The 24752-nt window shown below is 39.8% G+C and overlaps 1 protein-coding gene across 1 annotated transcript; it reads left to right on the top strand.

Moving 5' to 3' along the window:
- Nucleotides 1-243: 243 nt before the first annotated feature.
- RAB3A (RAB3A, member RAS oncogene family) lies at nt 244-21249 on the top strand. The gene is made up of 5 exons (XM_026698909.2): nt 244-354; nt 13240-13467; nt 15171-15289; nt 16988-17112; nt 18981-21249. The coding sequence occupies exons 2-5, from the start codon at nt 13240-13242 to the stop codon at nt 19169-19171; spliced, it is 663 nt and encodes a 220-aa protein (XP_026554694.1). The 5' UTR covers nt 244-354; the 3' UTR covers nt 19172-21249.
- Nucleotides 21250-24752: the final 3503 nt, after the last annotated feature.

The following is a 24752-nucleotide window of genomic DNA, read 5'->3' on the forward strand; positions in this document are numbered from 1 at the left end:
CTATATATTTCCGTGAGAGAGAAAAGAGAATGAAGGCGGGGGGCGGGGGGAGAGAGGAAATCTCAAAGGCTTTAGCAACGCTTCCTCAGAAGTCAAATCCCTCCGTGAGGTAAAGGATTACAGCCTAATCAATCACCGTCGTGCCGCCAATCCCCGGGACGACAACTCCACGGGCCCGCCCGCGGAGGAAAAGGGGATGGCCCTTCGCGAAGTCACGTTACCCTCTCATCTGCATATCCCCGCCCCCTTCGGAGCGCTGGTGACGTTGGCCAGGGATCTGCAGGCAGGTGCTGTTTCCTCGCGCCACTACCGCCGCTGCTGCATTAGCTAGGAGACCAGAAGCGCGTTCACGGGGTGAGTGCGCGCCCGGTGCAATTCCCCCCCCCCCCGCCACACACCTCTCGTGTTGTTGTTTTTAATCTTTTTTTTCTAACCTAGATAGATAAGCCCTTCGTCTGCGTTGCCTCTTTTTTTTTCATTCGGTTGGCATTGCTTTGGAACAGGGCGGCGCGGAGAAGGAGGGGGGGGGGCAGGTTGTTAACCTTCATTTGACACATGTATGAGAAGTGGGGGAGGGATGCAGAAAATAAACGGGATGGGCTACTGGTTTATAGGGGCCGGTGGGAACGTCATTCTAATCGAAGGATGTATGGCGGTGGAAGGAACGTCGCTGGTGTTCTTTTTTGTTTGTTTGTTTTTTTCCAAAGGGAAAAAAAGTGTTTCGCGTTTAAAAATAAAAGGAAATAAATAAATAAATAGATGGCACGGAATGAAACGGGAGATGGGCATTCATTCGTGGTCTCGTCAGAGGAGGTTTCAGTGATGCAGATGGTAAACAGGAGGCTCTGGAAGAGAGAGAAGAACGGAGCGGATGGGAAGGAAGGGAGGCAGCATCGCAGGTTGCAAAGGAAGCCAGTTCCTGCTCCCGTGCTGTCCCTCATTCGGGTGGGCCTTTCTGGAAAGAGATGGATTGGGCTGGGGGGGTGGGGGAGGAAAAAAAGAGAGGGCATTTTGTAATAACAGCTCTTTCCCTCCAGGCAAAACAACCCCCCTACCACTACCACCAAGCTTTTCCAAAGGCTCTTCGAGATGCAAATCTGTCAGCAAGATTCACTTTATAATACTTGACCAAAGAGAGGTTCTTTTCCTTCATTTCGCCCCCTCCCAAATGCCCCATCTAGTTTTGGGGATCAGCACTTTGTGGAACTTCTTCTTTGAAGATGCCCCCTCCGGGGCCTGGCTATTGAGCAATTTAATTCCAAATCTGATTGAGAATGTGTGGAAGGGAAAGAAGGTTGCTATCTCTGGTCTCTTGTCAAAGGACCTACTACATTGTAGCTGAAAAAGACCCTATGGTAGTACCGTAAAAATACAATTCTGTATCGGACATGATTAATGACTTGTGGTGAACACATTTATCAGCTTTCCTGAGGCTCAGCCTCTTGTATGCAATGCAGCATTAGGGGGTTGCTTTTTCAGCTCAAGATGGGGTGGGGGTGTGTGCATCATCACTATGTTTTTTTCATCAGAAGGAGAGCAACTTACTCTGACCAGGCTGCGCTCAGCTATTCCCGCTAGCTTAACAAATCTTCCTAAACGTTCTACTGCCCATGGTTCCAATTCCCCATTAGCAAGAGCAAAAAGGTGGTATATGTGTGTGGAGTGTATGTATGTGTGTGTAGCCAGACAGACCATTTTAAATATTCAATAACTGAGGGAGCATTTGATTCAACATGAAAGCATTTGCAACTTGAGCACACTATGCAAGGCATTGCATGGACAGATAAGGCCGGGCCAGAGGATCCTGCTGGATAACATAGGGCTTGGATGTCCTGGCAAACCAGTGATTGATAATTGAAAAGATTGAATAGGTTGACATTGGCCTGCTCTGCTTCCTTTTACGTTGCCATAAGCTATGGTGATGATAATTTGCTTAGACAGCCTTAAAACTGGTTTGGACACTTATGAAATGGAGAGAGGCCTGTGTTAATTGCACTCGTGAAACGGAGCTTCCAGGTTTGGAAACAGCCAGCAAAACAATTTGCACAGGGGTAATTGGCTACCCAGTATTGAATAATTAGCATCATATTTGAATCAAATTATCAGGATCTTACACCATATGAATCAAGTATATTCCTGCATTAAGGCAATCTCTCTTCCTCAAAACATTGGGTGTTGATAATGAATGGCCAGCACATCATTATCACTTTCATGTCTTGCCTAATGTTTTCCCCTCGGAGGTATATGCATTAAAGTGAGATGGAAGAGGTGGCAGTCCATCTTAACAAAATAACCAAGTTGGAAGGGATCTGTTTCCAGGTTGGTTCTCTCCTTGATTAGTTTCCATCCATTGCTTCTTGTCCTGCTTTCTGATCTTGATCTTACCCAGTAAGGCTCTTGGCCTAGATCTTAAGGAAGAAAGAAAATTAAGTTAGGGGATCTTAACTATAGACAGGTTATTCCTGTATATTAGGAAATCCATTTAGAAATGTTACTCAGTCATGACACCATGATCCCGGTTTCTGAAAGCCCAACTGATGAGGTAATATTACATAAGCCAATTCATTTTGGGAATTATTAGCAACTAGGATTGATGGCTGTTTACTATTTCCTGAATCACAGGCAGCTTTCCTTATGTAAGGAATGCTATCACTTTCCTTGTCTATGCTATGAGCATTTCATGGCACAGAATATTACAGTAGATGAGATGCTGGCCTGATCTAGGGCTGCTCTTGTGTTTTTATGCTTTACAAGAACTCCTAGAAGATCCCTTATTCAATAGGTAGGCCTGAAAATTGGAACCAGATTCTAATCAGCTTTCAAAAAAGACCCTGCAACTGTCGTGAGAATTAGAACCTTTGTTGTTAATTTGACATTTTTGTTTAAAGTAGAAATGACATCTGAAAACCTTCTGAGATAGATCTGTACCAGATACTCAAGCAAATTCAAAAGGCGCTGATACTCTTCCATGTTGGAGAATCAAGAGTTGCATGTCTGCATTGGCCTATGTGCTGTTTTCAGGTTTCCCACCCAACTTGCTTGCTCAACACCACATCAGGAGGGTCCCAATAGCTGGGTTAATGCAGCATACTTACATCAATTAGTGATTTGCTGGGTTTCTACAAAACACCATTTCATTTATTTTTTGTTTATTTATTTTTATTCATTTAATTAATTTGCCAATTGTTTACAAGATAATAGATATAAGGGTAAATATGAGTATGAATACAGGAAATAGGTACAAATAAATGGGGACAATAGGACAGGGACAGTAGACACAAGTGTGCGGGTTGAGGTAATTCCCCGTTAGGAGAATGAGTGCACATAGGGAGACTTAGTGAGAGAGATGTTGAATAACACACGACCAGCACACAGATACACTGAATAGTAAAATGTAGGTTTTAATTCCAGTAAACGGTTAAGTTCAGTAACAGACTTACAGCAATCCAAGAAGAATGACGATCAGGAATAGTCAATAGGGAAAAATGCAAGAACCAAGAACATCCATCATCAGAACATATAGCAACTAGCAACAACAAAACTAACAACCCAGGTTTCTGGCTCCATCTTATGGCCCTTTGAGGAACCACACTCAATTACAATTTTAGCATTCCCTTAAAGAGACAGTATTAAATGTCTATCCTGGTTTATATATTTCCAACTGTTAGGTGACTAGCACTTCCTAACAGTGCGCTTATGCACACAAATGAAATAAATGAAACCAAACAATGTCTTGATCCAAAATAGTAAAGTTGTCTTCAAATGCTACAAAAGCCTTAGTGTTCAAGATGATTCCCCATTCAAATATTAATTAAAACCAACCCTGCTTAGCTTTCTAAACCAACTAAGGTTTGCTAGGTCCTGTCACTTGCTAAAGCCCTTGAATAATATACTAAACCACAAAAAAAGCTAACCAACTTAACACTGTACCAGTTTAGCATATTGTAGGAATCATCTGATAGATCCTGATTTGGCCTTGTGAAATAATTTGATGGATATAACCAGAGGCAAGTGCACATTGTTGAAGGTATCTCTTGGTGGCAAGAACTGGGGAAATTAGATAGCTGCATTCCTTTGCACTAGTCTTGGATTCTGTAAAAGGAGATGCATATTCAATTGAAAACAATGCAGCATGGACAAACAGTATCTGCATTTCAATGGCTTGTCTGCTTCTGCACCAAAAGTTCTTCACATTTTAGGTATTCTGGTTTTCTTAGTGCTTAGAAGTTCTGGAGCAGGTATGTGGCAAGGCAGGTGAAATTGAAATAGTCTTTTCTTTTGCACTGTCTTTCATTTTCACCCTCCTCCACTTATTCGTGTGTCTCGAGCACATGTGCTAATGTCCAAGAGCAAAGGATTTTATTTTTCTTATTATTTTTTGTTAACCAAAGTCATCTTTGGGTAGTGGGACAGAAAATGAAGATGGCGGTTAAAAAAAAGGTGTAAGACTTTGATTTCATGGTCATATCAACACCTGATTCTCTCCCCTCATAGATCCACCTATGTGATTGTAACCACACATGTGTGTGCATTTACTGATAGTCCTCAACTTATAACCATCGATTTAGCAACCATTCAAAGTTATAATGACACTGAAAAAGTGGCTTCCATCCTAACACTGTTGTAGCATCCTCCAGGTCATGTGATCAGAATTTGAGTGGTTGGCAATCAGCATGAATTTACAATGGTTGCAGCTTCCTGGCATCAAGTGATTGCCTTTGTGACCTTCCCAGCTGGCTTCCAACAAGCTAAGTTAATTGTGGGAAGTGGATTTGCTTAACAGTTGTTAGCACTTAATATCCACAGAGGTTTGTTTAACAATCATGGCAAAATAACTCACTGAATGGCTGCTTTGCTTAGCAACAGAATTTCCAGTCCCAATTGTGGTTGTAAATTGAGGATTATCTGTAAACTCAGCCTATGAACAGGTAGTTTTCAACATGGGGCATTGTGACTGGGTTCACACTTTACAGTAAGCCGTAATATCATTTGTTCAGCATGAACCCAATTGGCTGTTGCTTTTTCTACAATCAAGCATAACATGATTCAGCCCAATCTTTTCCATTGAATCCAACCATGTGCCATGTAATTTAATATTTACTGTTCGGCAACACATCTGTTGATTTTCAGACCAAAAGGAATCTTAATCAGCCCCATTTGGAGAATGAAGTCGGATATTATTTTTTTTGCACCTCAGCATGTGCAGCACCGTTGAGCAAATTGCTAAAAATAGCAATTCTAATATAATTCCTATCCCTATAATAAAAAGAGTGATTTAAACAGGACCATGTGAAGTTACCTAATGCAAGGTGAGATCTCACATTGGGACAAAGTCTTGGTTTATTAAATTAGCTTTTTGCTTCTATCAGTTAGCCAAGTTTCATGAATGGTGGAGTGGCCTAGATAGAGGTGGAGCTCTCACCTCACAATCAGGAGTTCAATCCTGGGTAGAGGCAGATATTTCTCTCTCTGGGCACAATGGGATTATATCTGCTGAACAAAGCTCTGCATTGGCGACAGGAAGGGCATCTGGCCAGTTAACACTCAGCTCCATTCAGTTGCCCAGACTCCACCCTGCAAGGGATTATGTGGTCGTTAAAAGAAGATGATGATGATGAGTTAGCCAAGTTTCATCATAAGCTATGGTTTAAAAACCTGAATGCTCATGTTCATAGAACATGCTAAAATCAAAACAAATGTAATTGTGAAATAGTACATTGTGTGAACCAAGTCACTGAATCAGATGGAGCAGAGTTTTCCCAGGCCTTACTTGGTGATGAAGCTTTTAATTCAAGGGTCTTCAAACTTGGCAAGTTTAAGACTTGTGGACCTCAACTCCCAGAATTCCTGAGCTAACAGGACTGGAGGAGGAATTCTGGGAGTTGAAGTCCACAAGTCTTAAAGTTGTCAAGTTTGAAGACCCCTGTTCTAATTCTTCCCCACTGTTGTGGTTCGCCGGCAGCAGGTGCGGATGGCTGAGGTCTCGGAGAGCGAGGACTCAGGTGAGGGGCCTGTGTGTGATGTAGGGATGGGGCCAGGACCATCAGGGTGTGGAGTGATGCCTTCGGAGCTTGTGGAGGCAGGCAGCAGTGATGCTGAGGACCCTGGTCCCAGTGTGTGTGCACGCCGGGACGCTCGTAGGAAAGATCAGCTGCAGCAGCACAGGTGACTCAGGAGTGAGGCTGCAAGGTAATGGCCCCTCCGTTAAAGAGATAAAAGCCAGCCTGAGAGACTGGTATTCTTTGCAGGAAGCAAAGAAGTTCTTGTACTTCAAGCCTTGTGGAAGTTCAGACTATCTTGATTTGTGTTTGAAGACTTTTTGTTTGGAATATTTCTTGGCAACTTAATCTAGTGCTTTTGGCAGCCTTGCACAACCTTGGCAAGGCTCATTCTTATCAGAGACAGCTAGTTTTAATAGTCTTTTAACCATGAATTAATGGAATTCGCAGAGAAGCATTAAAAGGTTTTGCTTTTATCTCTGTTTGGTGTTTGTTTACTTGGAGCAAGGCTTGGGTCAGAACACCCACTCTCCTTTCATATCCATTCTTTTTGTCTCTAAACCCAGTGGGTATTCTTTCTTTACTTATATTTTCTTTCCTTCTCCTTTATGAGCCAGAGTTAGTTTGCTCCTTATCTTTATTTCTATTAACTTTTAAAGATTTGGATGCAAAGCAGAACAAGGCTGTACTTGTTTCCAGCATTTCTTTGGAGATACAGTAGGGAGAGAGGTCAAGAGTCATATTTTTATTAAGAGAGAGGGAGAAAATATAAGAGTAGCGGAAGCACTAAATTTGGAAATGTAATGAGTTCCTTATGAGCCGATTAAAATGAATTCTTCCCATTTGGTTCTTAGAAACAGCAGTAATAAATAGGGACTATATATAGGCACGCCTTTGTCTGAGTATTGGTGAAAAGTGATGAGTTATGGACAGACAAAAGTATAAATATGATGACTAGAAAGGTATTGAGACTTAGAAAAAGATATATATATATATAATTGAATTTAGAAAGGAATGAGATAATTAAAAGTAAGATTGAGAAAACTAAGGGAAGGGAAAAATTATTGAGAAAATGTTAAAATAGTAATAAGATATGGAATAGAACACAAAGATGAATATGAAATTGAATTTGTGTCTGTATGGAGAAGTGATAACCCGGGACCGTGCTAGTCTCAAAAAAAAGAAATTTTACTTGTATTATGTTTTGTGAAAACCCAAATAAATTTTTTATATAAAAAAAATAAAAGTGATGAGTTATGGAGTCAAGGAATGAATCCCTGAGTAAGTGCAATCCACTGATGGGTCATCCTTTTATGTGCTAATACGGTATTCTTGCAAAGGATGTTTGATTTATTGGTCTTTTCTTTTGCATTGGTAGGTGATGTCTTTGGGACTTAGTATAGGTACTCCTCGACTTATAACCACAGATGGGTCCACAATTCCCATCGTAAGTCTTTGCAGTCCTAAAGCAAGCCGTCAGGTGACCACACCCAATTTCTGCAATCATTTTACCTCAGTTATGAAGCGAATCTGGCTTCCCCAATTGACTTTGCTTGTCGGAAGCCAGTTGGGTAGGTCACAAATCGTGATCAAGTGAGTGCAAAACACTGCAATGGTTGTAAATGCGAGTTGGTTGCCAAGTGCTCAAATTGTGATCAAGTGATTACAGCAGTGGTGTGATAGTTGTAACTTCTAGGTCCAGTCATAAGTCACTTTTTTCCAAGGTAATCATAATTTTTAACCATTGGTAAATGAATGGTCTCAAGTTGAGAACTACCTGTATTCATTAAAGGTATTAGTAGGTAGAATCTCCATGGACTGAAGTAGTTTTCCTATGATGCAAGAGAAATAACAATTACTTTGTCTCCATATCGTAATTACATGCTTCCCAAAATACCTGCCCTACTTTGAAAATAGAATACTGGATTTTATGGACTTTTAGTCTGATGGCAACAGAGCACTCACATCATTCTGGGAGAGTGTAAGTCAAGACCATCAGTTCTGCCCTCTCCTTTTGCTAAAATTCTCTGTTGTCTAGGTGTTTTAATTCCCAAACCAGAATACAAACTCAGAATCAGATACATTGCAATCTTTACATTTTTTTCTTGGAACAGCCTTAGAACATTTTATTTGGGAATTACTTCCAGCCAGATAAGCAAAGAATGGCAATCTTCTTTAATGCATAAGAATGCTTGCCAATTTGGTGTCCATTGGTAAAATGCTAGAATTCCAATTCCAATTAAAAAGTAGACCACATAGGATTGGATTCAAGCCACCTTGAAATAACAGCTTTTCAGAAACAGAACATTCCCTGTGCATAATTTAGGAGCACTCTATCTCCCGTTCTGCAGAAGTCAAAATTGAGCCTTCTTTTTAAAATGCTTTCAAAAAGGATTTAATGAAAAGCTATGCATGTATTCCCCGTGTGTTATAGAGATCAACGTACATAGCATCAGACAGAGGTGTCCATAGGGTATGATTTAAAAAAGCCAAAATGCTGGCCATAATGATGCAATCCATCTGGTTGTTTTTTAATGTACGTCACAATGACCTTTTTAAATCATGCCCTGAGTCACCCCTGCATTGCAATGGGTGTAACAAATAGAACGAAAGAGAGACCCGCATTGAAAAAATTACCACCAGATTAAAACTTAACAGTGAGCCAAGGTGACAAAAGAATCAATAATTTTTAATTTCCAAAAACCTTCCAAGCCAGTGATTTGACTCAGTTTTTATATGTCACTAGGGACCAAGCAAAGGGCAAAATGAGTGGCCAGCAATCTTAGGGCTACCTTGCCTCCCACGTTTCTCCCCCCTCCCTTTCGATGAAACAACACAGAAAGCGTACCTCTAAAATTCAATTTGGCATTGATCAATAAAACGCCCTGAGTTCTGAGCTCCTCTTTAATCTCATTTTCTTGTTATCGTTTTGGATTTGTCTTTTTCATCGCTGAATACCTAAAGCCAGGATGAGACATTCATCCTGGGAGCATCTGCTATAAAGAGCTCAGTGGGCAAAAAGCACAGCTGACTCAGAGGCAAAATGGAGGCCGCTTTCCAACTGCTACCACCAAACATTGCTTAGCAGTTCCCTGCTGCACAAAACTGAGGGCTGTTTAGCTATACCTAAAACCCATATTTGAGATTGGTCTCTAAGAAGATGTGAGAGGAATCCAGCTAAATCCTTCTTAAGGCCCTAGGAATTATTTCAACCCCATCGTTTGCTTTGTGTAATGCAAGTCAACCACAGGCTGTTTAATTAGCTAAAACGGTGGTTTTTAACCTTTTCTTTACCATGGACCCTCTTTAAATATCTGTTGTGGCCACCCACCATGGTCGCGGACCCCCAAGACTTAACTCAAGATTTAAATCATAACATTTTTTGTTTGTGGACCCCCTGTGATGACATCACAGCCACCCCCCACAAGGGTCCACAGATTGCAGGTTGAGAACCAATGAGCTAAAAGATTGTGTTGGGTGTTATCTCTGTTGTGATGAAATGAAAAGGTAGGACATATCTAGGATGCAGACCATAAGAACATAAGAATAAGCGGTTTAAAGATCTTTTTGTCCTCCCCGAAGAACTGTGGGAAGTGAAATAATTGTTACCGCTGTCACCAGACATGTAAGGAAATTGTGTAGGTGAATCAGAATGAACCCATTACATCTGGTACCCTGACATTCTGTTTTGCTACCATGCCCAAGCAGATGTTCCCACACAAAACAAGCTTTTAGCTCTTTTGGTGTTGTAACAAGGGCAAGAAGCCTACAACATTATGTTGGTGTTTTTGATTTTATATCTTTTTCTGTGAACAAATGTTGGAACAATTTGCTCAGTGCTAAGAAAATGGCCAACTCTGTGGTCTCAGCTGCACAGATGAAACAGAAATAAAGTGCATTCAGTTTAATAATAGCAGTCAGCGTGCTTTTAAATAATGAATAAAACCAACACAATGCACTTTTAAATAATCTGTTCTTCAAGCTTTCTGAAACCATTTTTTTTTTTTTAAATGTTGATGCTCCATGGATATTTTTCCATTTATGCGGTTTGGTTGACCTCTCAGAGACAGGAGCTCCATAAAATAACTCTCTTACCCAAAAGGCACAGTTCCAAGGTAGAATCTATGTCACCAACAGTGATGGCACCAGTTAAGGAAAGCAATGCATTTTAACTGATTTAAGTATTAAGTTCCAGCTGATGAGCTGCATCAGTATGAATAACTGATGGACCAAATGCTGATCCAGTACCAATACAGTTCAGCAGCAAAACTGGCTGATTACCATAATTTTCATTATTTTCCTGAAAATTGGGGTTGGAGTGAGAGCAGGAGGTCTTTCAAAGACTGATCACTCACAACTCTAGTCTTAATCCTTGTGCACCCCCCAAAGCGGCCTGAAACCAGCCCTCTAGAGCCTTGCCATTTTGCCACTGAAATTCATCTCTATGATTTTTTTCCCCTTTGGGGTAAGGGGAGATGAGGGTGGAAATAGGAGCTGGGCTTTCTAATCAGGGAGCTCAATTGCAATCTTGACTGCTGAAAAGTCACCTGCCATAGTGCTAAAGTGATTGTCCTTGATGGACTGGGGAATAATCAAGACAGCTTTCCCCTTTTAAAAGAGAATAATTCTTGGAAAGGTAAGATAATTGATGTCCAAAGAAGAGGTAGATGCAAGTCTTCTCTATATTTTAGAGAGTGTTTAGGGGGTGTAGCATGATTTTCACACTGGTGCAAACTGAAGGACTTGACAAATCATCTCCAAGTGAAACTAATTATTCGTCCCATAGAGATGGTACATCCAGTTAGCTTAATTGCCTCTTCAGTCTGTGTTCTCAACCCAAATGTTTGCATATGTCACAGAGATTAATTCATAAAACAATATATGAATATTTTTGTCCTGTAAGATCCAGGTCCCTAAAGTAGCTCGCATATACAGAATAAGAAAAATGCAAACAAAAATCTCAAATGCAAATTATATTATGATATAGTATTAAAAAAAAATCCTTATTCACCTCGATGTTTCCATCCTTGTTTCTGTTCCTTGATTGCTATAAACTACAATTTATCTATAAAATTCAATTTATTTATATATTTCCCTCAGAGGGTGGGATTGGAGTTGCCTATATAGGTTTTCTCCATCTTGTACTATTGATTATATTTTCAGATCAATTTTAGTTGGATAGATTAATCTGGGCTTTCTTCTATAAATATTGTTTAGGGACTATCCCAAAGATCTGGACATCTTTTCAGAGGTATAAACAGCTTCCAGAAATCTCCAGCAGCATGGCTATTGATGTGGATTCTAGGAATTGCAATCCCCAGTTCTGGAAGTAGCCATATTTGGGAAACTTGATTTATAATATAAATTTGCTTATATATTTACCCTTGGTGGTACATTGTATAACTATATATTGTTTGATAAGAAAATATAAGGTTTGTATATACAGTATGACATGACATACTGTACACTTGCCAAAGCCAGCTAGGCCTGGTTCTATAACAGCGTTTCTCAAACTTTTCAACTTTAAGCTGCGTGTATTTTAGCATGCTGTCTGAGGAATTCTGGAGTTGAAGTCTACACATTTTAATGTTGCCAAGGTTGAGAAGATTTAGTCTAGACCATACTTATATGAGAAATTACTGCAATCTCTGGTGGAACATGGGGTATAAATGTACTAACTGTTTGGTTGGATATCGTGACAGAACCAAGGAAAAATGGTGAAAGCACCCATTTAAAAAAATATAAACTCTGAATTTATAAACATCTACAATTTGTAATGATGATAATAATAATAATAATAATAATAATAATAATAATAATAATAATAATAATAATAATAATAATAAGTCTTTATTGATTAGCCCCTGGGCCATATCAAAGTGCAAAGTTCCAACAACAAATTTGTTACTAAAATTTTATAAAAGCAATTCAAAATTAAATTTGATAAAATACTATTTAAAATGGAACTTGATAAAATACAATTTAAAATGGAATCTAGACAAAATACCATTTAAGATGAAATAGTAATAAAATACAATCCAAAATAAAATTGTACTAATGTTCAATAATTTAAGATATAAATAAAATATAATAACATTATATTTCGGAGTCGCTTTTATGAACCAATTATCTGAGCTCATTTGATCTGGTTCTTGGTTCCATGCAGCCATAACATACCAGGGAGTTGTACTGTATGTTGTGCTGTATGTTGTACTATATGCAAAATAATGCAAAATTATAAAAGAAAGAAAAAAAAGACTCTTTAATAAACCAAATTGCAATAAACTGTTCAGTAAATGAAAAACAAAACCATAGTTCATAAGGGAGAAGATAGTTCTCTACCTAATTTGTTAGTGTATCATTTTTGTAAAGGTCCATAAGGATTATAAACTGTTACAATTTTGATCAATCGTGTCAAAATATGCCAGAGGGTGGGGAGTGGCATGGCAATCCAACCTCTCTGCTTTGGCTTGAATCATAATACCTCAACTGCCATCTTGCAGATTTTGATCCCTGTCCCGCTGCTATACTGTACAGGTAGTCTTTGACTTACAACCATTCATTCAGTAACCGTTTGAAAGTTACACCGGTCCTTGAATTACAATGATCTCACAGTGACATGATCAAAATTCAGTCACTCGGCAACGAGCATGTATTTAGAATAGTTGCAGTGTCCCAGAGTGATGTGATTGACAGCAGTCTTCCTAACTGCTGTCCAATAAGGTCAATAGGGGAAACTACTTAATGACCACGTGATTCATTTAACAACTGCAGTGATTCACTTAACAACCGTGGTAAAAAAAATGTGTTAAAATCAGGCACTTAACAAACACATTGCTTTGCAATGGAGATTCTGGTCCCAATTTTAATTGTAAGTCAAGGACTATCTGTAGTTCATTTGTAGGTCAGTCTACGTTACAATATTGAATATGTCTGTATGTGTAAAATAGCAAGATAAATAAATAACATCATTGAAAATGTGGATGACATTTATCAAAAATACTTTAATTAGCAGGGATTTTTCTTTTAAATGTTTTTAGAAGTCTGTGGTGGGCTAAAGTTCAGGCAGATTCTATAAAACAGCTTGGGAAATAACTTGAGAAGAAAATAGCCTTGAAGAGACTTGGGGACCTATTGTTAATCTTTAAGGATCAGAGGATTTGGTTTTCCGCTGAAGTTGCAAATTGGGTGGTGTTTTGTACCCCATCCTTTCTCCACATCCTCTCCAACTCTTCCCCAGATGGCTTCTGCAACAGACCCTCGCTATGGCCAGAAGGAATCCTCAGACCAGAACTTCGACTACATGTTCAAGATCCTGATCATAGGCAATAGCAGTGTTGGGAAGACTTCCTTCCTCTTCCGGTACGCCGATGACTCCTTCACTCCGGCTTTTGTCAGCACCGTTGGCATTGACTTCAAAGTGAAAACCATCTATCGCAACGACAAGCGCATTAAACTGCAGATCTGGGTAAGGAGGCAAGGGAAAGCTGTCTTGCCTTGTAGCAGTGTTTCTCAACCCTAGCAACCTTAAGACATGATGAACCTCAACTCCCGAATTCCCCATACTGGCTGAGCAAATCTGGGAGTTGAGGTCCACATGTCTTAAAGTTGAGAAAAGCTGCCTTGCAGGATTGTTTGCGAATAATTGTTTTCTGAGAGAAAATACTGCCAGCAGGGTTGGGCATGGCTGGGAAAGAGCTTGAAGAGGTCAAAGACCCTGTCAGCTGGATTAAACAATATAAATATAATTGGAGTAGTAGTCTGTTTTTGTGCAAGGAAGTTCCAGGTAAAGCAGACAGGACACATGATCATGTGTGATGGAATGTGCACTTGCAGGAGGAGGTCCTTCCTAAGTTTCTTTCTCTGAGGGTTAAGTAAATGTTAAGTAAATCCTCCCCTCTCCCCTCTGATCAGTATCTCTTCCCCTCCCTCCCTCAAGGTCATTCCTACATACCATTACATTAAGGTTCATGTTAGATAATATTGGTTTTCCTTTCAATGCTGTTACAAGGCTTACAAAACTGAAAGTTTTGAGTCCATTGGAATTGGATGGCTAATAAATTTAAATGATTTTTTTTTAAAAAAAACATCTTTTTGGAAGAACAAAAGTATATTTTGGCCATGAAGACATTTAATGAATGTCTCCCCATTATAAAATCAGTTTATTATGAAGCCAAGTGCTGTTTTTTGAAGACTAAGTGCTGTTTTTTGAAGACTAATTTACTGAAGTGTTTCTAGAATAGCTGTAGTGATCCATTAGGCACCCAGCATATAGGCACCCAGCATCTTTTTTTTCAGCCTCAAGCATGGCCAATGTTTGGCAACAAAACCATTAATTTTCTGAAATTCAATTTCCCTTATTTTTAGTGAAAATAAATAAAGTACATTCAGCTTCTAAAAGGCATACATTTTTCTCCTTTAAGCAATAAAATCTCCCCAACTCTCCTAATGTGGACTGGAAATTTTGATATTTCCACTCTGCATGACATCACTGGCAATTAGTAAACTCTCCTGTAACCTTGGAAGGTGAAGTTTAAAATAAATCCAAACCCAGTCACAGACTGTCCATCAGAGAGAGGGAGGGGGAGAGAAAGAGAGAGAGAGAGAGAGAGAGAGAATATAGAATAACAGAGTTGAAAGGGACCTTGTAGGTCATTTAGTCCAACTCCCCACCCAAGCAGGACACCCTACACCATTTCTGACAAATGGCAGTCCAGTCTCTTCTTGTAAGCCTCCAGTGATGAAGCTCCCACAATTTCTGAATACAACTTCTGTTTCATTGGTTGATAGTTGGGAGGGAGGGAAGGAGGGAGGGAGGGAGGGAGAGAGAGAGAGAGAGAGAGAGAGAGAGAACGAGAACGAACAAAGGCCAGCAACATTAAAGCCTAAAATGCTTGAGTTTTAATTACCATCACAAGAAATACTCCTCATAGAATAATTGACCACAACTGGGGAAAAACCTTAGAGCAGGGTTTCCCAACCTTGGCAATTTCCAGGTATATAGATTTTAACTCACAAAATTCCACAGCTGTAACTGAGAATTCTGGGAGTTGAAATTCACTCACTTCAATTTGCCAAGATTGGGAAACTTCGATGTAAAGTATGGCAGTTCCATGGGATACTTGTAAATGCTATAAAAATACTTAAAAATCATTTTTGTGTTTTTCTTAGGATACAGCAGGGCAGGAACGATACCGGACTATCACCACTGCCTATTATCGAGGGGCAATGGGTTTTATTTTGATGTATGACATCACCAATGAAGAGTCCTTCAATGCTGTCCAAGATTGGTGAGTCAAAGTTTTTATGACTAGCTTTAATTAATTCTGAAACTTATAACAATTTTAGTATTCAAATGTTCTCCAAGGATTCTTTTGGACAATGCAGCTGACATTTGAACAACCCATGGATCAAATTGACATCTTCAGTATGTTTACTTATCATTTTATATGCAAGCTACAAAAAAGGTTATTTGTATGCCACCTTTATTATTTTTATAATTAACTCAAGGTGGTGAACATATCCAACACACTTTCCTTCTCCTATTTTCCCCACAACAACAACCCTGTGAAGTGGGTTGGATTGAGAGAGAGGGATTGGCCCAGAATCACCCAACCAGCTTTCATGGCTAAGGCGGGATTAGAACTCACAATCTCCTGCTTTCTAGCCTTAACCACTAGACCAAACTGGCTTTCTTTCTGAGTTACTTACATCTTTCCAACAAAGTCTTGTGGTTAATTTTGCTCCCTATTCTTATGTAATTTAGGTAGGACAGAACAGAAAACTATAATATGCCTTAAATGCTCATTAGAGATAGTCTTTGTCCAGCAACTGCAATTGGAACCAATAATTTGGTCATTAAGGAAAGTGGTTGCTAATTGAAAAACCATGTCAATTGCAACAGTGCTTAAGAGTTTCCTTACACTTTGCTTTTATAGTCTCAGAAGGCTATGACCCCAAACAACCAGGTGAGCTCAAAAATGGTAGGGAAGGTTTCTGAAACTCGATTTATGAGGAAGAGATGGGACATCTATTTGTCAGAAATGGTATAGGTGCTCCTTCTTGAGCATAGAGTTAGACTAGAAGACCTCCAAGGTCCCTTTCAACCCTGATGATGAGCTGAAAGCCAGCTAAAAGGATAAATCTTATTACCCCTTTCCCCTCACTTCTCTGCTTCTTGGAATGCTTTCCCCAATGCTGGGATAATTAGCAAGATGATTAATATTTGTATTTACATTCATTGGAGCGGAAGGGGTTATAAGCAAATAAAAAGGCACGCACAATGAAAAGAATGTGCTAGCACTGGCTGTTTGCCTAGTGCACTGGGTCTGTGTGTAGCCAAATGCTTAAGAGGTTACACACACACACTGACTGTAATGGTGAATAGGTGACTGAGAGATGCTTGAAGGTCATACATGTGGGCATTGGTTGCAAAGTTACTTTTTCATCACTGTCATACCTGCAAATTGAGCTGTGGTGATTCAGTGGTTACAATCACTGGTGGGCTGCTGGTGGTTCGGACCAATAGTTTCGACCACCGGGTGGGCCCCCACCCCCCTGTCCCCTCCCCGCCCCAGTGCTATCCCATCCTATATTTCTAGCTCACTTGCCCCGCCCACGCTATTGCGTTCCTGCTGATTGAGCAGGAGTTTTAGTAGTGTATCTTCATGATGAATCCCTAGGTAGATGATATCTGTATTAGGTTCAACCAAATGACATAAAATTACATGGAGCTTAATTTTTAGACTTTCTTTGCTTCTTCCATATCTTATTTTATTGTGCCTCACAAAGGCTTCTCCAAACTCCAAAAGTTGCACACCCTTTTGTGACCTTTTGCTGGATCCCAATAAAACTCTTGCCTGCCTATGGACATTTTCTGCCTGTGATTACTTTTATTAGTACAGCTGAAATATGCTCTTGTTTTTCCCACCATGTTAAAAATAACTGACCAAATATGACTGAGTTTGTCACCCCGATGTTTACTTCAGGTCAACTCAGATCAAAACCTACTCATGGGATAATGCCCAGGTACTGTTGGTGGGTAACAAGTGTGACATGGAAGATGAGAGGGTTGTGTCATCAGAACGAGGACGTCAGCTTGCTGAGCACCTGGGTAAGTGAACAACAATTAGAACGATGTGTTTGAGCTATAAAGATGAGTTTGATAAATGATACAGAAGTGGAATTTCAAGTCTTCAGGCTTCAAGGAAAAAATTGTTTCCAGGAAGACAGGGTTTAGAGTTTTAATATAGCTAGTGTAGATTAAATAAATTATGCAAAACAGATTTATATAAAGAGATACATTTGTATAATATATGCACATTGCATAGAAAAAGTATAGGTGGCTAATCTTTTTGGAACTTTAAATAGGAAGCTGTTATTAAATGGATTAGATGCAGGTTCAGGATAAAAAAATTAGACATTTGTTACAACATCTGTCAGTAGTTTCTAAGATTGGTTGCTGAGGTGTCTAAAAGGATATTAGATAAATTAACACAGGAAGTACAGGGAATAAATGGGATATCACCTAAAAGAGATTTTGAAATTTTAGAAATTGTGTTAAATTGTTAGGTGATACTGTTGCTTTCAAGACCTGTTTGCGGCTGGATCCTTATAAGATGCTGAACTTGATTAACCTACTTTGATGCCTTGGATTTCATAAAATCATATTCATAATAGAAGAGAGATATTTGAGGCCAGTAAATCAAACAAATTGAAGGTAGAACATTGTTGACAGATGGCTGTCTAGGCACCATTTTAACACATTCTCTGAAATGCTCACCATGTCTCTGATAAATGACTCTGCTGCTGTATTGCTCTTAATATTGGGTATTTTTCCAAACATTCAGCTAGCATTTTCCTTCATGGAACATAAATACATGTTAGTCTTGGCCTTTCTCTGAATGGCATCGTTCAGGTATTTAAAGAAGGCCATTACTACTGTCCATTTTCAAGGATAAACATTTCATGGTCCTTCAGTTACTCTTTACAGGATTTAATTTCTAGTCCTCTGATGTTCACTCTTTTCCTTGAGCCTCTTTCAAATCCTTAAATCCTTCTTAAATATGATATTTTACAACACTTAAGGTGGGGGAACACCAACATTTCATGATTGAACTTCTACACTATTACAGATTTAGCTTAAATCTGCACTTACGGTTTTGGCAGCTAAATTACCCTGCTTGTTCCTACTCAGTTTGCAATCAACTTCTATTCCAAGATTTTTTCACAGGTACAACTGCCAAGCCAGGTTTATCTCTCTATTTGATTTTTATTTTCCAGGTGAACAACTTTGCATTAGTCTAAGTTTAATTCTTTCCCTTTCAACCCATGATACTGATGGATCAAATTATTTTATTTCTGTCTTCTATTTATTCTGTCCTTTATTTATTGAATTTATACGCCACCCATCTCACCACCACCCTACTTAATTTTCCCACTCATTTTTGTCATCTGCAAATTAGGTAACTCTTTTTCCCTGCCCTTTCATCCTAATCATGAATTATAAATGATGAGTATAAATATTAGGACTGAACCTTGTTTGTCTTATTAGACAGATCTCTCTGGTTCAATATATCTATAAGAACTCTCCAATGTGATTTTTGAGTCATCTGTGTATTCAGCTTACTCTTAACAAGCGTGCTAATACAGTTGTGAGGTATTTTCTCAACGCTTTGCTGAACTCGAGATATATTATGTCTACATCATTCACACAGTCTATTAACAAAGTTACTAAGTTGATAAAAAGGATAAGACTAATTTGGCAAAACTTGTTCTTAACAAAATAACACACTGACCTCTGGTAAATCACTCCGCTGTTTGCAAGAAGCTGATGGATTTCTTTCTTTCTTTTCTTTTTTACTCCCCTTGGAAATAATTGGTCTTTGATTTTCCTCGAAGCCTTTTGACCCTACCGTGTTTCTCTTTCCTATTCTTGCACATGCATTTTTTTTTTGTATTTTGTCTTTTCCCTTCCTCCAGGATTTGAGTTCTTCGAGGCCAGCGCGAAGGACAACATTAACGTGAAGCAAACCTTTGAACGTTTGGTCGACATCATTTGCGAAAAGATGTCCGAGTCACTGGACGCAGCTGATCCAGCTGTGACCGGTGCCAAGCAGGGCCCGCAACTGACCGATCAACAAGCTCCCCCCCACCAGGATTGTGCCTGTTAAGAGACTTTGGTGTGGATGCCCTGACTTTTCCTGTCCCACCCACCTTGCCTGCCTCATGTCTTGCAGTAACCAGAGCCCCTAGATTCTTGACAGTTTGTGCTCTCTGTCTTCCCTACCGCCACCAACACACCCACACCATTTAGCTATCCCATTGCTTATCCTTTCAGGGTAGATGGTCGAGACTCAAACCCAGAGCTTCTCCACCTCTCTGTGTGGGCCTTTGAATGCTTCAAAAGTTACTCCCTTTAATCTTTGGGTGGATAGAGGCTCTATCTTCCTGTATGCCCCCACTTTCCCCCCACCGGGGTTCAAGTTGATGAGCGTGAAAAAAGAGTTGGGGGCAGCACTGGAACTTTTAACTGTTCTTAGTGGGGTTTTATTTATTTATATATTTATAATGTTCCCATCGACACCGTTGAAACATCCTTTCCCTCTTCCCGCTTCGTAAGCGCCACGATCCCACTGCATTTTCCTGCATTTTCGATGTGGACAAAAATAGATGACGACCTGAGATTCAAGGGAATCTGGCTGTGTCTTCACAGGAAGGAAAATGTATCTGTCAGAAGCATCTGCCTCTTTTCCTCCTGACCGCTGATCATGGGCTGTAGAGCGAAAAAAATAATAATGTTCAGGCAAACTGAGCTATCTGGGAACTATCCCATTACCAGCTCTGAATCGGGCTAGGTTTTTGTAATGCTGCGAAGTGAGATTAATTAACCTCAACGCTCCCTCTTGTTTAGCTCCAGTCCGTGCCTGCTTCTTGCATGCTGTTTATCCTCTACCATGAATGAAAATAATAGGTTTTAAGGTGAATACCTTTCTTCACAGAACGGCAGGAATTTCCAACTTAAAACTGTACTTCTTGTCACGCTGGATTCTAAGGCGTTACGATCACTCTAGGTCTAGTTGAACCCGGTCACTTTAGTAAGAAGAGGCTTGTCACGGGTAGATCCTTTCTTCCATTCAGGTAGAAGAGGAAGAAGGCCTTCCTGGATTTAGAAGGTGATCGTATTTGGAGAAATGATAGAGTAGATCCTTTTGCTCTGCCAGCAAGGAATTGTAAGGGTGGGATTGCTCCGTTACTTGCAGCAGCCTAGTCTACACCCAGATTTTCTAGCTTCTCTCCTTGAGAAAGACAGGGCTAAATTGGAACCAATGCTCACTGACTGGCTGGTCAGAGCAAAGAGGTGCCCCCTGGGCTATGTGTAGCAAAGCTGAAGGTGAAAGTAGGTTGGAGATGTTCTGCTTCCATTCAGTTGCCCTGCAGAAGATGGTTCTCCCACTTTCACCTTTCCGAGTGTATAGATAACCTGCTTGTTCCTCTTCCCGTCTTCCTCAGTGTACAGAAAACGAAAAAGGAAAAAAAAAAGAGCAATCTCTCCAGTTCCATGTAAATAGAAGTAGCTGGTGATGTTATGTGTGTATGGACCTTTCATTGCTGTGTCGTGGTTTGTGTTGGTGTTTTTAGTTTGTTATTTTTAAAATAAGTCACCCTACCTGAAGGGTTTTCACAGAACTATGTATTTATTTAAGAGGAGAAAGGCAGAGAGGCAGCTGGAAAACCCATCTTGGCTGATCTAAAAAACACATGAGAAAGTCAAAAGGTTCTTTGTCATTTTGGAATGGTTTCTCCATTGCCTTCCTTTCCTAAACAGCCCTGAGTTTGCAGGGGCTAAGTTGAACCTGATACATTCCCCCCAGTCAAGCATCCTTTTCCCCTAGCATGGACTGGGGCAGATTGGGGTTGAATTGTGTTACCTTACTCCTACCTGTATTCCTATTTCCCCTTCCCCATTGCTGTTCTTAATTTATTTTTCAACGAAGCTCTATACATTTGTTTTACAAATCTTAGACACTATCTGCCCTCTCTCTTTCTCTCTCTCTCTCTCTCTCTCCTTTCTTTCTTTCTCTTTTTGAGGTTTACTTTAATGGAAAAAATATGCTGTACTGTATTTAAAAAAACAAAACAAAACCTGTCAGAAGTGTCAAAATAAATAAATTCAGTTTCCTAAAATGAGCAAACAAAAATCACTGTACTAAGGAGATATTGTGAAGAAATAAAATGGCTAATCACAAAAGCATTTGATGTCAGAGTTCCTGTGAAAGAAATACAAAATAATGTTGCCTGAAAGTGGTAATTAAAGATCAGGGAAAACTATCAGAGGTGCAGATAAAAACTATTTTCCCTATGTAGATCATTCAAAGAGGTACTTATTAACAGTATATATATTCAGATCCACCAGATTCATTGATAAGGAAATATAATTTTGTGCAGAAGAATAATTGTGCACAGATATTTGGCTGTTTTTTCTTGCAAATAGAAAGATTTGGTGGTTACAATTTATGATTGCATTTTAGAGAGGTTCAGAATTTTCTGAAGAATCAATGTTCTGGAACCTCTGGAATAATTTCCATGTATTTTCTGGGCCATGTCAATCTGCCCACCATAGCTGTGCTCCAGCAAATTTCCTAGAAGATAGTTTTAATCCGAATGGTAACCTTTGCATAGATCAACATTGCAGTTATAGGTAATCGTCCACTTACAACCACAATTCAGCCCCAAACTGAATCTGGCTTCCTCATTGGCTTTGCTTGTCAGAAGGTCATAAACTGACCCTGGGACAAAGCAACCATCATAAATATGATCCATCACAAATATCAACCAAGGCGAATATGAGTCACATGACCATTGGGGATGCTGCCAAGGTTGTAACTGAAAAATGCTCATAAGTAACTTTTTTCAGTGCTGTTGTAACTTTGCTCACTAAATTAATTGTAAGTTGAGGACTACCTGTATATCCTATCATTTCTCTCGGGTAAGACAAGTCTCCCAGTTTATTCTCAACAATCCTCTAGATATGTTGGCAGAGCTCAAAGCCATCTGGTGAGCACTGTGGTTGAGTAAGAACTTGAGTAAGAACTTGAACCCAAGTCTCCTCTGTCCAAATTTAGCATTTTAATCATTGGAATATTGATTAAAAAAGGGTCCTAAGGAATACAAAAGGGACATCTAAAGTTAGGAATACCATGAATAGTATAGTTTGGTGTAGTGGTTAAGGCATCAGCTGGAAACTAGGAGATAATGATATCTAGTTCTGCCTTAGGCACAAAGCCATCTGACTTTGGGCCAGCCACTCTCTCAGTCCTTGGAAGCAAGCAATGGCAAACTACTCCCAAAGTCTTGAAAACTGCTGGGACTAGCCCAGGAATCATCAGGACTTGGGACAAAATAGTAAAATAATGAAAAAATTGCCCAGTCGAAAACCATTGGTATTTATTATAAGTCCCTTACACAATGTATAATTCGTTTTTGGAACTCTCAGCTGCAAGCTGATGCAACAATATTTTCAACCACTTCACTGTTCATCTGGGTTGTCTAACAATGGTTATGTAAACTAATTTTGGTCAGAGGCAGCTGACGGACCAACACCAGGTTCCTAGAGGCATCTGTTAATAATTAACTGAATAGACCCTTGATCCAACCATGTTCTTACACAACTCATAACTGCCTCTCGGAGGTGTCATGGAGACAGTCTCAACCTTTTCAGTATATACCCAAATTCCACATGTTGTTCTGATCTGACACATGAAACTAGCATAGAAAATTTTCTCCTAGGCAGATCTCCTTAACTGTATCAACACAAGAGGCTTTGATCAGAATTATTTTCCAGACTCATTCATTTTATTGGTCATATCAGCCAAGAATATTTTGGAAGCTTCTTGTAGAATTAAAAGACTCAAGCTGTAAAGCCAAATCCTCTGCATCTGAATTCTGGGAAACAGAATAATAACAGATGGACTTCATTTAGTCTTCAACATACATCCAGAACTGAGCTCACAATTACGGCCATAAGTTGTGACAATGCCTGATTTTACAACCTTATGAGCAGTGGTCATTAAGTGAACCCATTGTCCCCTATGTGGCATTGCCAGAAACTGGAAATAAATGCCGGTTTCCAGTAAAAATGTTGTAAATCATGGTCACATGACCACAGGGTGCTGAAAACAGGTGTAAATACAAGCCAGTTGCTGAGCACCCAAAATGCAATCACATGTGTGCAAGATGTCAGAACTTCGAATCTGGGTCTTGAGTACCTCTTTCAGGATCTGTCAGAACTTCAGTCACAAAGTGACTGGTCATAAATTGAGGACTATTTAGATGGGGCAGCAGGTTTAAGGGAAGGGGAAATTCCTTTATTTTTTTCTAATATATCATTCTTTTAAAATATATTTTCAATTGAATTAATACCCTGGCTGCCTCTTTACATGGAATGCTTATGGTGACTAAAGCAAATAGCAATAGCACGTAGACTTATATACCACTTCACAGTGCGTTACAGCTCTCTCTAAGAGGTTTACAGAGTCAGCATATTGCCCCCAACAATCTGGGCCCCCATTTTACCCACCTCGGAAGGAGGGAAGACTGAGTCAACCCTGAGCCAGTGAAAATCCAACTGCTGAACTGCAGGAGCTGGCAGTCAGCAGAAGTAGCCTGCAGTACTGCACTCTAACCACTGTGCCATTGTGGCTCATAACCCAAAGGAGCTTTTTCAAAATGCAATTGGACTTTGTTTTCGTTTTTTTACTTGAAGATGTTTTGCTTCTCATCCAGGAAGCTTCCATTCAGTCGGAACTGAAGTAGCTTCTTGGATGAGAAGTGAAATGTCTTCAAGACGGAAAAAAAAAAAAAGTCCAGCTGCCTTTTGAAAAAGCACCTCTGGGACAATAATGATCTGGATAACTGGGAATTTCCATAGACATTGAACAGCAAATAAATACAAAGATTAATATTAACATAAAAACTAACCATTAAGGGGCTAAACTGAAGAGATGCATCTTGGGACAACTCAACTTAAGGACTTTGCACCAACTCAAAATTCTCTGAAACAGTGTCTTTGGATGGCATTGGCTCATTTTGAGAGCTGAATTTTCATGCAAAAACTAATCTCTTCTTTTGCAAAGTTGGAGGCTGGGGATACTTTTTATTCCTTTATTCTTTCCAGAATATTCCAGAATATATTCTTTTTATTCCTTTATTACCTTTGTAACTCCCACCATCCAGGAGTCCATAAACCAGAGATCTCCAAACTTGGCAACTTTAAGACTTGTGGACTTCAACTCCCAGAATACTCCAGCCAGCATAGCTGGCTGGAGAATTCTGGGAGTTGAAGTCCACAAGTTTTAAAGTTGCCAAGTTTGGGGACCCTTACCATAAACTATTTTCTTTCAAGCCACTTTGGGGTGGTTGGAGGATTCTCAAAGCCTGGTGTTTGCACTAAGCTATAGAAGAGAAAAGGGGGGAACTGCGACATTTTATTTTTCCTTTAAATCAGTGATGGATAACCTTTTCAGCACCAAGTTGCCCAAAGCGCGCACATGCATGTGGGTGCCCAAAATGCTCCCCCCCATGTGCCCACCCCACCTGCACATGTGTGTGTGACCCCCCTCACCCCCACACGTGCTCCGCCCTGTGCATGCATGTGCAACCACTGCATGTTCACCCTGCCCCCCGTGCATGCACATGTGACCCCCATGCATGACCCGTCCCCCTGCGCATGGGCAACAGAGACCCGAAGACCAA

This window comes from Pseudonaja textilis, chromosome 1 (assembly GCF_049901715.1).
Source record: "Pseudonaja textilis isolate UNSWEBS1 chromosome 1, rPseTex1.2, whole genome shotgun sequence".
Taxonomy (NCBI): domain Eukaryota; kingdom Metazoa; phylum Chordata; class Lepidosauria; order Squamata; family Elapidae; genus Pseudonaja; species Pseudonaja textilis.

What these genes read in the sequence shown, in the direction of transcription:
- RAB3A (XM_026698909.2), top strand. Translation starts at nt 13,240, where the DNA reads ATGGCTTCTGCAACAGACCCTCGCTATGGCCAGAAGGAATCCTCAGAC. An exon ending in GCATTAAACTGCAGATCTGG is followed by an intron (nt 13,468 to 15,170) that starts GTAAGGAGGCAA and finishes TGTTTTTCTTAG; the next exon opens with GATACAGCAGGGCAGGAACG. An exon ending in TTCAATGCTGTCCAAGATTG is followed by an intron (nt 15,290 to 16,987) that starts GTGAGTCAAAGT and finishes TGTTTACTTCAG; the next exon opens with GTCAACTCAGATCAAAACCT.